The 12604-nt window shown below is 41.9% G+C and overlaps 1 protein-coding gene across 1 annotated transcript in view; it reads right to left on the bottom strand.

The window, feature by feature from the left end:
* The window catches only part of LOC115141489 (out at first protein homolog), a 40057-nt gene extending 35948 nt beyond the window's left edge, over nt 1-4109 (bottom strand). Inside the window, exon 1 of the mRNA XM_029680388.2 lies at nt 3342-4109. Within this exon, the coding sequence (XP_029536248.1) occupies nt 3342-3572 (231 nt within the window). The 5' untranslated portion in view covers nt 3573-4109. The remainder of the gene's footprint in view (nt 1-3341) is intronic.
* Nucleotides 4110-12604: the final 8495 nt, after the last annotated feature.

Genomic DNA, 12604 nt, shown 5'->3' with positions numbered 1-12604 from the left:
TTACAGACTACAAAGGGAGACAAAGTCGCGAGCTGCCCAGTGACGCTAGCATTTCAGACAGGCTAAATGCCTTTTATACTCGCGTCGAGGCAAGTAAAACTGAAGCATGCATGAGAACACCAGCTGTTCCGGACAACTGTGTGATCATGCTCTCCATAGCTGACCTTTAAAGGTCAACATTCACAAGGCCGCGGGCCAGACAGATTACCAGGACGTGTACTCAGAGCATGCGCGGACCAACTGGCAAGTGTCTTCACTGACATTTTCAATCTCCCTGCCCGAGTCTGTAATATCTACATGTTTCAAGCAGACCACTATAGTCCCTGTGCCCAGAAAAGTGAAGGTAATCTGCCTAAATGACTACCGACCCTTAGCACTCACGTCGGTAGCCATGAAGTGCTTTGAAAGTCTGGTCGTGGCTCACAACACCATCATCCAGGAAACCCTAGACCCACTCCAATTCACATACCGCCCCAACAGATTAGCAGGTTATATAATCTCAATCCCACTCCAAAGACTGCCCTTTCACACCTGGACAAAAGGGACACCTATGTGAGAATGCTGTTCATTGACTACAGCGCAGCATTAAACACCATAGTACCCACAAAGCTCATCACTAAGCTAAGGACCCTGGGACTAATCACCCTCTGCAACTGGATCCTGGACTTCCTGACGGGCCACCCCCAGATGGTAAGGGTAGGCAACAACACATCTGCCACTCTGATCCTCAACACAGGGGCCCCCCAGGAATGTGTGCTTAGTCCCCTGTTCACCCATGACTGTGTGGCTAAGCACGACTCCAAAACCATCATTAAGTTAACTGATGACAACGGTGGTAGGCCTGATCAACAACGAGACAGTCTATAGGGAAGTCAGAGACCTGGCAGTGCGGTGCCAGGACAACAACCTCTCCCTCAATGTGAGCAAGACAAAGGAGATGATCGTGACCTACAGGAAAAAGAGGACCGAACACGCCCTCATTCACATTGACGGGGCTGTAGTGGAGCGGGTCGAGAGTTTCAAGTTCCTTGGTGTCCACATCACCAACAAACCATCATGGTCCAAACACACCAAGATAATTGTGAAGAGGGTACGACAATGCCATTCCCCCTCAGTGGACTGACAATATTTGGCATGGGTCCCCAGATCCTCAAAAAGTTCTACAGCTGCACCATCGACAGCATCCTGACCAGTTGTATCACCACCGGGTATGGCAACTGCTCGGCCTCTGACCATAAGGCGCTACAGAGGGTAGTGCGTATGGCCCAGTACATCACTGGGGCCAAGCTTGCTGCCATCCTGGACCTATATACACTAGGCAGTGTCAGAGGAAGGACCAAAAAAAAAAATTGGTCACAGACTCCAGTCACCCAAGTCATAGATTGTTCTCTCTGGTACCGCACGGCAAGCGGTACCGGAGTGCCAAGTCTAGGTTCAAAAGGCTCCTTAACAGCTTCCACCCCCAAGCCATAAGACTGCTGAACAATTAAATCAAATGGCCACCCGGACTATTTGCATTGACACCCTCCCCCTTTGTTTTTACACTGCTGCTACTCTGTGTTTATCTATGCATAGTCACTATACCCCTACAAATTACCTCCACTAACCTGTACCCCCACACATTGACTCGGTAGTGGTACACCCTGTATATAGCTGCATTATTGTTATTTTGTGTTATTTTTTCAGTGGTTTTTATTTTAGTTTATTTAGTAAATATTTTAACTATTTGCTTAAAACTGCATTGTTGGTTAAGGGCTTGTAAGTAAGCATTTCACACTAAGGTCTACACCGGTTGTATTCAATTTGATCATGGGTAAATTCATCCCCAGTATACACATTCCCGCTGTTTTTATGTAAATGGAGAATAAGAATAATCCATTCCCGCAGAATGAGGTGTGGTTTGTTAGGTAGCCATATCATTTCACCACAGGTACATGTTAGTGTAAATGTTCAGTTCATCCCCTCTCTTCTTATCATGGAATGACTCATTCCGATTCTCATAGTTGTACTGATCCCATAGATTACAGTACTCCTGTTCCCACAACCCATGCCAACAAATGTGGATTTTGGCACAAGGCTATGACTGATAATAACAGCAGCTGCACACCTAGCTGGCTGATCCCGTAAACACATTCTAAACAGCAACAGAGTCATTCATATATCTACTCTGTCCGTTTACTGCTACCCATTGTTTGATATCCCCTGTTTAAGAGTTTTCCTTTCCTCAAGCGGCTCTGAGCAGTAAATTCTGCATGGCAGCTTGAAGCCAGTTGATCCAACTTTTCATAAATCTTTGAGATAGTGTTAGATGAGAACCACATGTAAACGGAATGGAGAGGCAGGCCTCAGAGTGGAACTGATTAAACAGAGGAAAAAGAGCCCTGTGCCTGTAGCTAATTTAGCTAAACTGGGTGTGCTGTGAACCAGGCTTCACCACAATGGTGTGATGTGCTCAGAGATGTGTCATCACCGATTTGGCGACGTGCCGGCCTCTTTTCATCAAAATTAGCTATTTGGTTTGTGACCCATACCCCGATCAAAAAGGTCAGACATGCCCACTTAATCCTAGAAAATCTCCCCCTTCACTTCTTGCCAGGCTGTCAGTTTCAGTGGGACTGCAACAATCACAGACGCATGCCTTTGGTCTGTGTCTGAGAGTATAGTGCACAGGACCAGAGGCACTCGGGGAACAGGCTGCATGTTGTTTGCTGGTTCACTATACACACTGAACCAGTGGTTCTCAACCTCTGGTCCATGTACCAGCACCGGTCCCTTATAGTTAGCCAACACTGGTTTAGGCATAGTCAGTTATTTTGTTTAATGTTGCCACGTCATTTAATTTAACTGGTCCTGCAAGAAAGAAGGACCATGGCTTTCCAGTCCCTGGTACAACAAAGGTTGTGACCAACTGGAGTAGATGGATGCCCTTGCTCTCAGACTAGGCCCATCTATGTTGATGGGACGGAGCAGGCTCAGAGTAAAGGCATGAGTTGTATTGCAGAAGAGTATGAATAGCATTCCTAAACCAATCATTGCAGGTGAGCGCCTAATTCAATAGTCCGTTTTTGTGCCACCTAACATTATCCACTCATGCATGCAGAGGAATTTACCAGCATAAGGAGAGGAGGGCCCATGGCCAGGGAGTCAACTCATCAGTACTGAAATGACACAGGCTAGATCTATGCTATGGTATACTGTTTTCTAAATTGGTTGCATGGAGATACAAGGCTGCATTCTGCATTGCCCCTGATCAGCCTGGAAACATGTGGCCATTGGGTAATAACCCAACCCTACACAAAACAGTAAAGGCATAGGGGAAAAACACATTTGAATCCACTCACCTGTTTGAAGTCAGCGACAAATGTTATGAGAGTTCCATCTCCCTGTTTGAACTCAAGTGTGATGGAGTCTTTTTCACTGTCTGCTTCTAGAACTTCCTCTGTGATTTGTCCATCAGCTAAACGAACTCGAACCTTCAACTCTGAACAAAGTCCAAACGTTGTTAAAAATATTAGTGCCCAGAGAAATGCATGTATCCGAGCTGAAGCCGGTAGAACACAACTCCCAAACATTCCAGAAGACGCAGAACTGAATTTGACAGAGGAAAAATACTCAAATCCAGGTGAAATCCAACGGTCTCTATTCAATATCACTAGCTAATTATTTAGTTGCAATTCCGTTTCAGATAGCCCTTTTGCTATTTATTCTTTGTAAAAAATAATGAAATCCAAGCAATTGTTCCGTCTTCCATACCTTTAAACTAGAATTCATGACGTGAGTGATGTATTTTGTACGAACATTAACGCGACTCCAGCGCATAGGTAAACCCACCTCGATTAAAACTCTCAATCTCGGTTTTTCATTTCACAGCTACTTTGTAACCATTACAAAACTTTTACCCAGCGCGACTTCCATGCATATCAGAATCATACGCGATGTAGTACCACCACACACACTCTCTCTTGATCGTAACACAGCACGTTACTTCGTATTTTGCATTCTGTTTTTATCCTCGTATTTTTTTTCTTCTCTTTTTCTCATTCAGTCCCGTCACTTCCTTCGGTCATCCAAACTACTGCAGAGTAGGCTACTTGCATGGTGGCCTCGAAACTTTCAGCGACGGCGCTGTAAATTCAACGAGCGTTGTAAAACTCTTAAAGGCATACCACCCTCGAAATGTAGCACAAGGGGCATGTATGGATTTGGTTGTGATCCAACAAGAAAATCCAAGTTTGCACAATAGATTTGGGCCACAGGATATGGGCAACTGAATATTTATAATATCATATTTTGTTATTATGAAGCAGTGTTGCCACTACTGCACAAGGTGATAGGCCTACTGCAGTTGTTATAATAGTTTGTGTGAAAGTGATTGTGTGAATATGATTATGGATTCCAATTCACCTAATCAAAATAGTCCCTCTTCTTTTCTGAATTGAGATATGGAGTTGTATAAAAGTTGTGACTAAAAACATCTTATGATTTAAAACAATTTAAAACAACAGAGGCATTGTTTTTATTTGCGCTTATAAGCTCTGTAACCCAATGACATACATTATTTATGAGACCATTGAATCATAGCTTGTGAGCTTCAGATAATTACTAGTTGTGTCAAACCACGTGGTTTTCACTGATTTCCTTGTTGGAAAAAGTCACTCCTCTTACCTACTCACTCTTGATATTATACTTTTATGATGTCCTTAAGGGGGAAATTTGACAATACAGAGGTGTGTGAAGGAAGTGCCACACACAGAGAGCAACATCTGGAGATCTGTGGCTCAATCAAAGTGTCACATTAAATGGTAGATTACCTCTGAAGGCAGTGATGTTCCACAGCCAGACCTCATCATCAGATCTCATATTTCCAGGTGATGCACTATCTGCTGGGTGGCCCCCAGGTTGGTGACCCCATGGAGAAGCACTTACTCACTGCTGCAACCAAGTGGTCGTGCACTCCATTGAAGGGGAAAACAAATAGCCAGGGCTCTAAACCTGAACAAACAGTGTCAGCTGGGTAAGCACATTGGGCCGCACTCATGATGAATTGGAGGAGCCAAGGAGGTCATGCAAACAGATCTTTTGTGGTGTGTGCAATCCTCAAACATGTATGGGTTTGAGAGGGGCGGCAGCGTAGCCTAGTGGACTAGCGTTGGACTAGTAACCGAAAGGTTGCAAGATCGAATCCCTGAGCTGACAAGGTGCAAATCTGTCGTTCTGCCCCTGAACAAGGCAGTTAACCCACTGTTCCTAGGCCGTCATTGAAAATAAGAATTTGTTCTTAACTGACTTGCCTAGTTAAATAAAGGTAAAAAAAAAAAAATAGTGCAGAGTCTTGTTGAACATGCTGATTTGTCATAAAATCGAATTGCCTTGAAAATAATATCTATATGTGTTTAGCGTGGGATAATCACATTTGGCGACTATGGTTAAAGGTGCACTAAGCAGAAATCACTCTGCCATTTCCTGGTTGCAAAAATTCTAATAGTTTGCCTAATTTCAGTTTATGTGACAAAACAAGCATAGAGAATGTAGAGAATCATTTTACCATCTAAACCACTCTGAAATATATTTTCAATAACCAAAAATATTGTATTTTCAGCTGTTTGAAGCTGGTGTATAAAACTGAAAGTAAAAGATGCAAAAACAAAACTTAAGAACAGGAAGCATAGAAATATCACACATTAGAACACATTAGACTTGCTTTTAGTGATAATACAGATCTATAATTTATATGTTTATGTGCATTTGGTCAGGTCTCCAAAAAGTTACATATTGCAGCTTCAATGTTCTTACTTGCTTAAGAGTGTAACACCTGTGACTCCGCAGATACAGCAAAATGACACTCATTCCAAGTCACATCAGACAAAAGTTTTGTAACAAAATCTTGACCTAAGTGTTGATAATACCAATATAGCCCATTATGAATCAATGATACAAATATATAGGCCTACAACTGTGTAAGTCAAAGAGTTAAAACGTATTATGGCTGTAGGGGCAGTATTGAGTAGCTTGGATGAATAAGGTGCCCAGAGGTGCCCAGAGTAAACGGCCTGCTCCTCAGTCCCAGTAGTACATTTGGATAGAAAACACTCTGACGTTTCTAAAACAGTTTGAATGATGTCTGTGAGTATAACTGAACTCATATGGCAGGCAAAAACCTGAGAAAAAATCAAAACAGGAAGTGGGAAATCTGAGGTTTGTAGTTTTTGAAAACAGCCCTATCGATTACATAGTGGTTGGTTATGTTGCACTTCCTAGGGCTTCCACTAGATGTCAACCATCTTTAGAAACTTGAATGAGGCTTCTACTGTGATGTGGGGCCGGATGAGAGCTCTTTGAGTCAGTGGTCTGGCAGAGAGCCAGGTCCTGGTCATGCGCATTTCACATGGCTTTTCTACAGACATTGAAATTCTCCGGTTGGAACATTATTGAAGATTTATGATAAAAACATCCTAAAGATAAATTCTATACTTATTTTGAAATGTTTCTACGACCTGTAATATAACTTTTTGAACTTTTCGTCCAACGTTCGGCTGGACCTGCACGAGCGTTTGGATTTGTGTTTTAAACGCCCTAACAAAAGTAGCTACTTGAACATAAATAATGGACATTATCGAACAATTGAAACATTTATTGTGGAACTAGGATTCCTGGGAGTGCATTCTGATCATCAAAGGTAAGGGAATATTTATAATGTTATTTCTGATTTCTGTTGACTCCAACATGGTGGATACAAGACACATAAATCACCCATGTCACAACCTGGCCTAACCAACATAATAAAGAAAACACAGAATACTAAGGCCAGGGCGTGACAGTTAGTGATTCATTTTATCTCTATTTGTGTTTTTTGTGACTCCTATCTTTGGCTGGAAAAATGGCTTTTCTGTGGCTTGGTGGTGACCTAACATAATAGTTTGTGGTGCTTTCTCTGTAAAGCCTATTTGAAATCGGACACTGTGGTGGGATTTACAACAAGATTACCTTTAAAACGGTATAAAATACATGTATGTTTGAGGTATTTTAATTATGAGATTTCTGTTGTTTTGAATTTGGCGCCCTGCACTTTCACTGGCTGTTGTCATATCGATCCCGTTAACGGGATTGCAGCCCTAAAAAGTTTTTTAACAAAGGTCATGCCAGAATTATAACCCCTCACTTTCCCCGAAAGAAGTTTGTGAGATACAAATTTATACTGTATTTTCAGCATCAGACTTTGTTTGTTTGCTTGTTCCCATTTACTTAATCATTTCCGCACTGTATTGTATATCCAAACATCTCAGTCCAAAGAGCACAGCTCGTGTAGGACTGTTCGACTTGCCAGTGCACAGTGCACAGGTTAGTCACGACCAAGTACAAAAGGTGTTCATAATTAACTAAGCATTTAGTGATCAAAAGAGCACAAAGGCCTGTCTGTCTATGAATGAATGTTCACCTTGCCTTCTGTATAATTTCCTCTCTACGTCAAAGGATCTCTTTAACCAATGAAAACACATACAGACCCATAAAAGTGTTGAATTATTAGTCTGTGGTCAGACAAAGAGTGGGCGTCAGGGACCAATTGTGACGGGTACACACTCGGGTCATTCAACCTCCCTCCTCTGCATAACTGGGGAGAACCAAAACAACAGCTTTTCAAATATTGGGTTGCAAAATCACTAGCTATTATGTCTCAGTTGATTTCAGCATCCTCCGTAATAGGCTATGACATTGAAATAAACTGTTATCGTCATGTTTAATCTGCATGTTGTTCTTACAACTGAGAGCTACAGTTCGTTTGTAATTAATCTGACAAATGGAAGCAAATCAGCCAGGCTGTGTCTCTTGTGGCACAATGCGCAGTTTCACGTAAGCATACAGTGGGGCAAAAAAGTATTTAGTCAGCCACCAATTGTGCAAGTTCTCCCACTTAAAAAGATGATAGAGGCCTGTCATTTTCATCATAGGTACATTTCAACTATGACAGACAAAATGAGAAGAAAAAAAATCCAGAAAATCACATTGTTTTTAATGAATTTATTTGCAAATTATGGTGGAAAATAAGTATTTAGTCACCTACAAACAAGCAAGATTTCTGGCTCTCACAGACCTGTAACTTCTTCTTTAAGAGGCTTCTCTGTCCTCCACTCGTTACCTGTATTAATGGCACCTGTTTGAACTTGTTATCAGTATAAGAGACACCTGTCCACAACCTCAAACAGTCACACTCCAAACTCCACTATGGCCAAGACCAAAGAGCTGTCAAAGGACACCAGAAACAAAATTGTAGACCTGCACCAGGCTGGGAAGACTGAATCTGCAATAGGTAAGCAGCTTGGTTTGAAGAAATCAACTGTGGGAGCAATTATTAGGAAATGGAAGACATACAAGACCACTGATAATCTCCCTCGATCTGGGGCTCCACGCAAGATCTCACCCCGTGGGGTCAAAATGATCACAAGAACGGTGAGCAAAAATCCCAGAACCACACGAGAGCTGGGACCAAAGTAACAAAGCCTACCATCAGTAACACACTACGCCGCCATGGACTCAAATTCTGCAGTGCCAGACGTGTCCCCCTGTTTAAGCCAGTACATGTCCAGGCCCGTCTGAAGTTTGCTAGAGAGCATTTGGATGATCCAGAAGAAGATTGGGAGAATGTCATATGGTCAGATGAAACCAAAATATAACTTTTTGGTAAAAACTCAACTCGTCGTGTTTGGAGGACAAAGAATGCTGAGTTGCATCCAAAGAACACCATACCTACTGTGAAGCATGGGGGTGGAAACATCATGCTTTGGGGCTGTTTTTCTGCAAAGGGACCAGGACGACTGATCCGTGTAAAGGAAAGAATGAATGGGGCCATGTATCGTGAGATTTTGAGTGAAAACCTCCTTCCATCAGCAAGGGCATTTGAAGATGAAACGTGGCTGGGTCTTTCAGCATGACAATGATCCCAAACACACCGCCCGGGCAACGAAGGAGTGGCTTCGTAAGAAGCATTTCAAGGTCTTGGAGTGGCCTAGCCAGTCTCCAGATCTCAACCCCAAAGAAAATCTTTGGAGGGAGTTGAAACTCCATGTTGCCCAGCAACAGCTTCAAAACATCACTGCTCTAGAGGAGATCTGCATGGAGGAATGGGCCAAAATACCAGCAACAGTGTGTGAAAACCTTGTGAAGACTTACAAAAAACGTTTGACCTCTGTCATTGCCAACAAAGGGTATATAACAAAGTATTGAGATAAACTTTTGTTATTGACCAAATACTTATTTTCCACCATAATTTGCAAATAAATTCATTAAAAATCCTACAATGTGATTTTCTTGTCTCATTTTGTCTGTCATAGTTGAAGTGTACCTATGATGAAAATTACAGGCCTCTCTCATTTTTTTAAGTGGAAGAACTTGCACAATTGGTGGCTGACTAAATACTTTTTTGCCCCACTGTTTGTCTCCTTCCTCCATTGCTTCTGACATTGTCGAGAGGGGGTTTGTGTAGAATTAGTTGGCCATGAGACGTAGATGGAGGAAAGGTGTATGCATCCCTGAGGCAGGACCTGTAAAATTGACACTATGGTTCTCTACCTGGCCTGAGAACTCATCAATGTTTTGCATTTTGCTATTGTCACAACACAGCTACAGAGGTTTCCTATCCTAGACATCACACTTTAACCACACCAGTTCAGAGAATGAATTATCACAACCAACTATTCTACTCTGCTCTGCTCTACTCTACTCTACTCTACTCTACTCTACTCTACTCTACTCTACTCTACTCTCTACTCTACTCTAAATGTACATGCATATTCTATCTCTTAGTCTAAACAGGGCAGAGGTCTACAGGTGTTGTTTCGTATCTGGGAGTTCAAAATTATAAGCGCAATGACAGTGGGCAGAACAAGCAGTAACTAGCGCCAAGACTGTTTGTGTACTATTATTGGCTCTCTCTTACAGCCTCAGGGGGAGTGTTTGTACCCTATATTCTCTGCCCTACATACACACACATGCATGAACATACACACGCATGCATTCCATGCACGCAAGCGCACACACCCTGACATACACGTATACAGTGCATTCGAAGGTATTCAGATGCCTTGGCTTTTTCCACATTTTGTTACGTTACATCCTTCTAAAATTGATTACATTGTTTTTTTCCTCATCAATCTACGCACAAGACCCAATAATGACAAAGCGAAAACAGTTAAAAAAACAAAACAGATATACCTATTTTTTTTTAAATGTCATTTATTTTTTAATTAAAAAACAGTTTTTGCTTTGTCATTATGGGGTATTGTGTGTAAATTGACGAGGGAAAAAATGATTTAATACATTTAAAAAAAAGGTTGTAACGCAACAAAATGTGGAAAGAGTCAAGGGGTCTGAATACTTTGAATGGAATGCACGCACACACACACACACACACACTTAAGGAGTCACTTAAGGATCTGATCTTTATGTAATGAAGGCTTGTAGACACTAAGCTATTTATCAAGGTGCCACGTTGACATGGCTCAAGGTTTAGATTTTTATTTGAAATGGTCACTGCCATTCCACTGCAGATGGGTGAATGTGTAGCTGTGTCTTCTACAAGAGAATTTCACACCATATGTACAATTGTGATATATGCAACTCAGCCCTACACATTTTTCAACTAATAATAATACCTCTTTTTAAACTAGTTTTTTATAATTGTATTACTCAAAGGTACATGTAAACCATGTTATATATATTTTTTGTAGCATTTTTTCATGTTTAATTAAGGACAATTTTGCCTATTTGTCAGGGGTTTGTGTTTAGCTGAGGATTGACCTATAGTTCTACTCTGTTGAATACCAACCATTTTTAACACTGATAACTATCAAAAGGTTGTTAGGTTTAAAAGCAGGATATCATATAACAATTGAGTAAAGGAGTTGTTACAACATAGTTTTCAAGCAGTTATTAAGCCTATTATAAGCAATCTCTAAAACTCAAACACTGGACAATGACCGTGATTCAGGCGCTCATCTGGTGAGTATATTTCAACCTCTTTTTAGATATTGGCATTTTTGCAGAGGAGTACAGCATATGTGGAGCAGGCTGACATGACAAGAGTCATTGATCAAGTATTTACATTGGGGATTGAAAACATCACATGGGGCCCAGATCGTTCACCAAGCCCCCTTTAACCTATTCCTCCGTTAAAAGCTAATGATAGCCTTGAAATAAAAAGTGTGCGTATACATTTTTGCATTTGTAGTTATAATATATAGCCAACATTCTCCCACTCTCTAGAAAACATTGGGAGAACATGCCCACGTCACACATGATGCAACCTTCCTACAGCATGAACCCTTTAACTTTTATGTTATTTTCCAAAATGTCTCCCAAAACAATAAATTGGCCAGGAACTGTTTACCTCTGGCCCCGTGAGTCAGTCTGCCGTCTTCCGCTCCAGCCTGTGGTGGGTGAGAGAGCTATGTACTCTAGCTTGATATCTATCCCAGACAGATGTGAGAGGAGTGGGGGGCTGAGGCTGACTGACTGTCTAATTTATATAAGGACTGTAGGGGCTCAGATTAAGTTGTTTTCCAGTCTCCCAGGTCCCTGGCTCGGCTACTTGGAATCCGCCGTGGCACTGCGGGCTGTGGGGGGGATATCCTCTTACACATGTGGCTCTGATGGTATAGCTGTACTCTTAGCTAGCTCACCTCCAGGAGCACATGCTCGCATGGTGGAGAAGGGAACAGAAACAAGGCAAAAGAAGCGTTAAAAATTTATGGCAAAGAGTGGAGAAGTGCGTGTAGTCTGCAGCAAACTGATAATTAGAATACAGTTTGACTTGTATATCAAGGAGAAAACCAATGTCGAGACGGTCATAGCAGATCTGATGATGAAATGACCTCTTCTGACCTCATTAAGATGTGTTCAGGGCAACGAAGGCGATTGGTAGAATGGTAAATGAAAGCTAAATGGCAATGTTGTAAAAGTCCTTAGTTTACTTCATTTAGCAAGAACACAGTGCTCCTTCAACATAACGTTAGCAGTAAACTCTAAAAGTCCCCTTGGAAATGAAATGACAAGAAGAGGAATAGACTTATAGTTAAAAATGTAAAAGGACTTTTGTCAAGTTTTGACTTACTATCTGTCAAACTGTATACATGGCACAGTGGACAGAAGGTAATGACAAAGACAAGGCCATTCATTAGCTGTTATGAAGGTAATAAGGTCATCAGAAAGTGGAACCATGATAGCCTTGATGTCTGCTCTGCACCGTTAACTTTGCCAAACGTTGACAATGGAAATGCATGGCAATTCCATTGTCTAGACGTTGTTCACAGAGAAATCAAATGGGTCAACTCTTGGGATGCTCAATTGCCACATTTTTCCTCCACTGCCTGCCTGTTGTTTTCCCAATAGCCCAGACAAGTGGCGTCCAGATGGGATCCTTCCAGCGGCAGCACGTCCAGGGGGGGGGGGGGGCAGCTCAGAGTAAAGACAGAATGAAGAAGAGTAAAGAGCGAGAGAGAATCTAACTCCTCTCGTTCCAAGGGATACGCACATAGCTCTACAGCAGGAATCCTAAGCACAGTTCCATGGAAATTCAAGGAGTCGAAGGGAGAGAAGAGAGACAAAAAAAGTA

This window comes from Oncorhynchus nerka, linkage group LG14 (genome assembly GCF_034236695.1).
Source record: "Oncorhynchus nerka isolate Pitt River linkage group LG14, Oner_Uvic_2.0, whole genome shotgun sequence".
Lineage (NCBI taxonomy): Eukaryota > Metazoa > Chordata > Actinopteri > Salmoniformes > Salmonidae > Oncorhynchus > Oncorhynchus nerka.
Note: the sequence above shows the minus strand (reverse complement) of the source record. Positions and strands in the feature narration are given on the sequence as shown.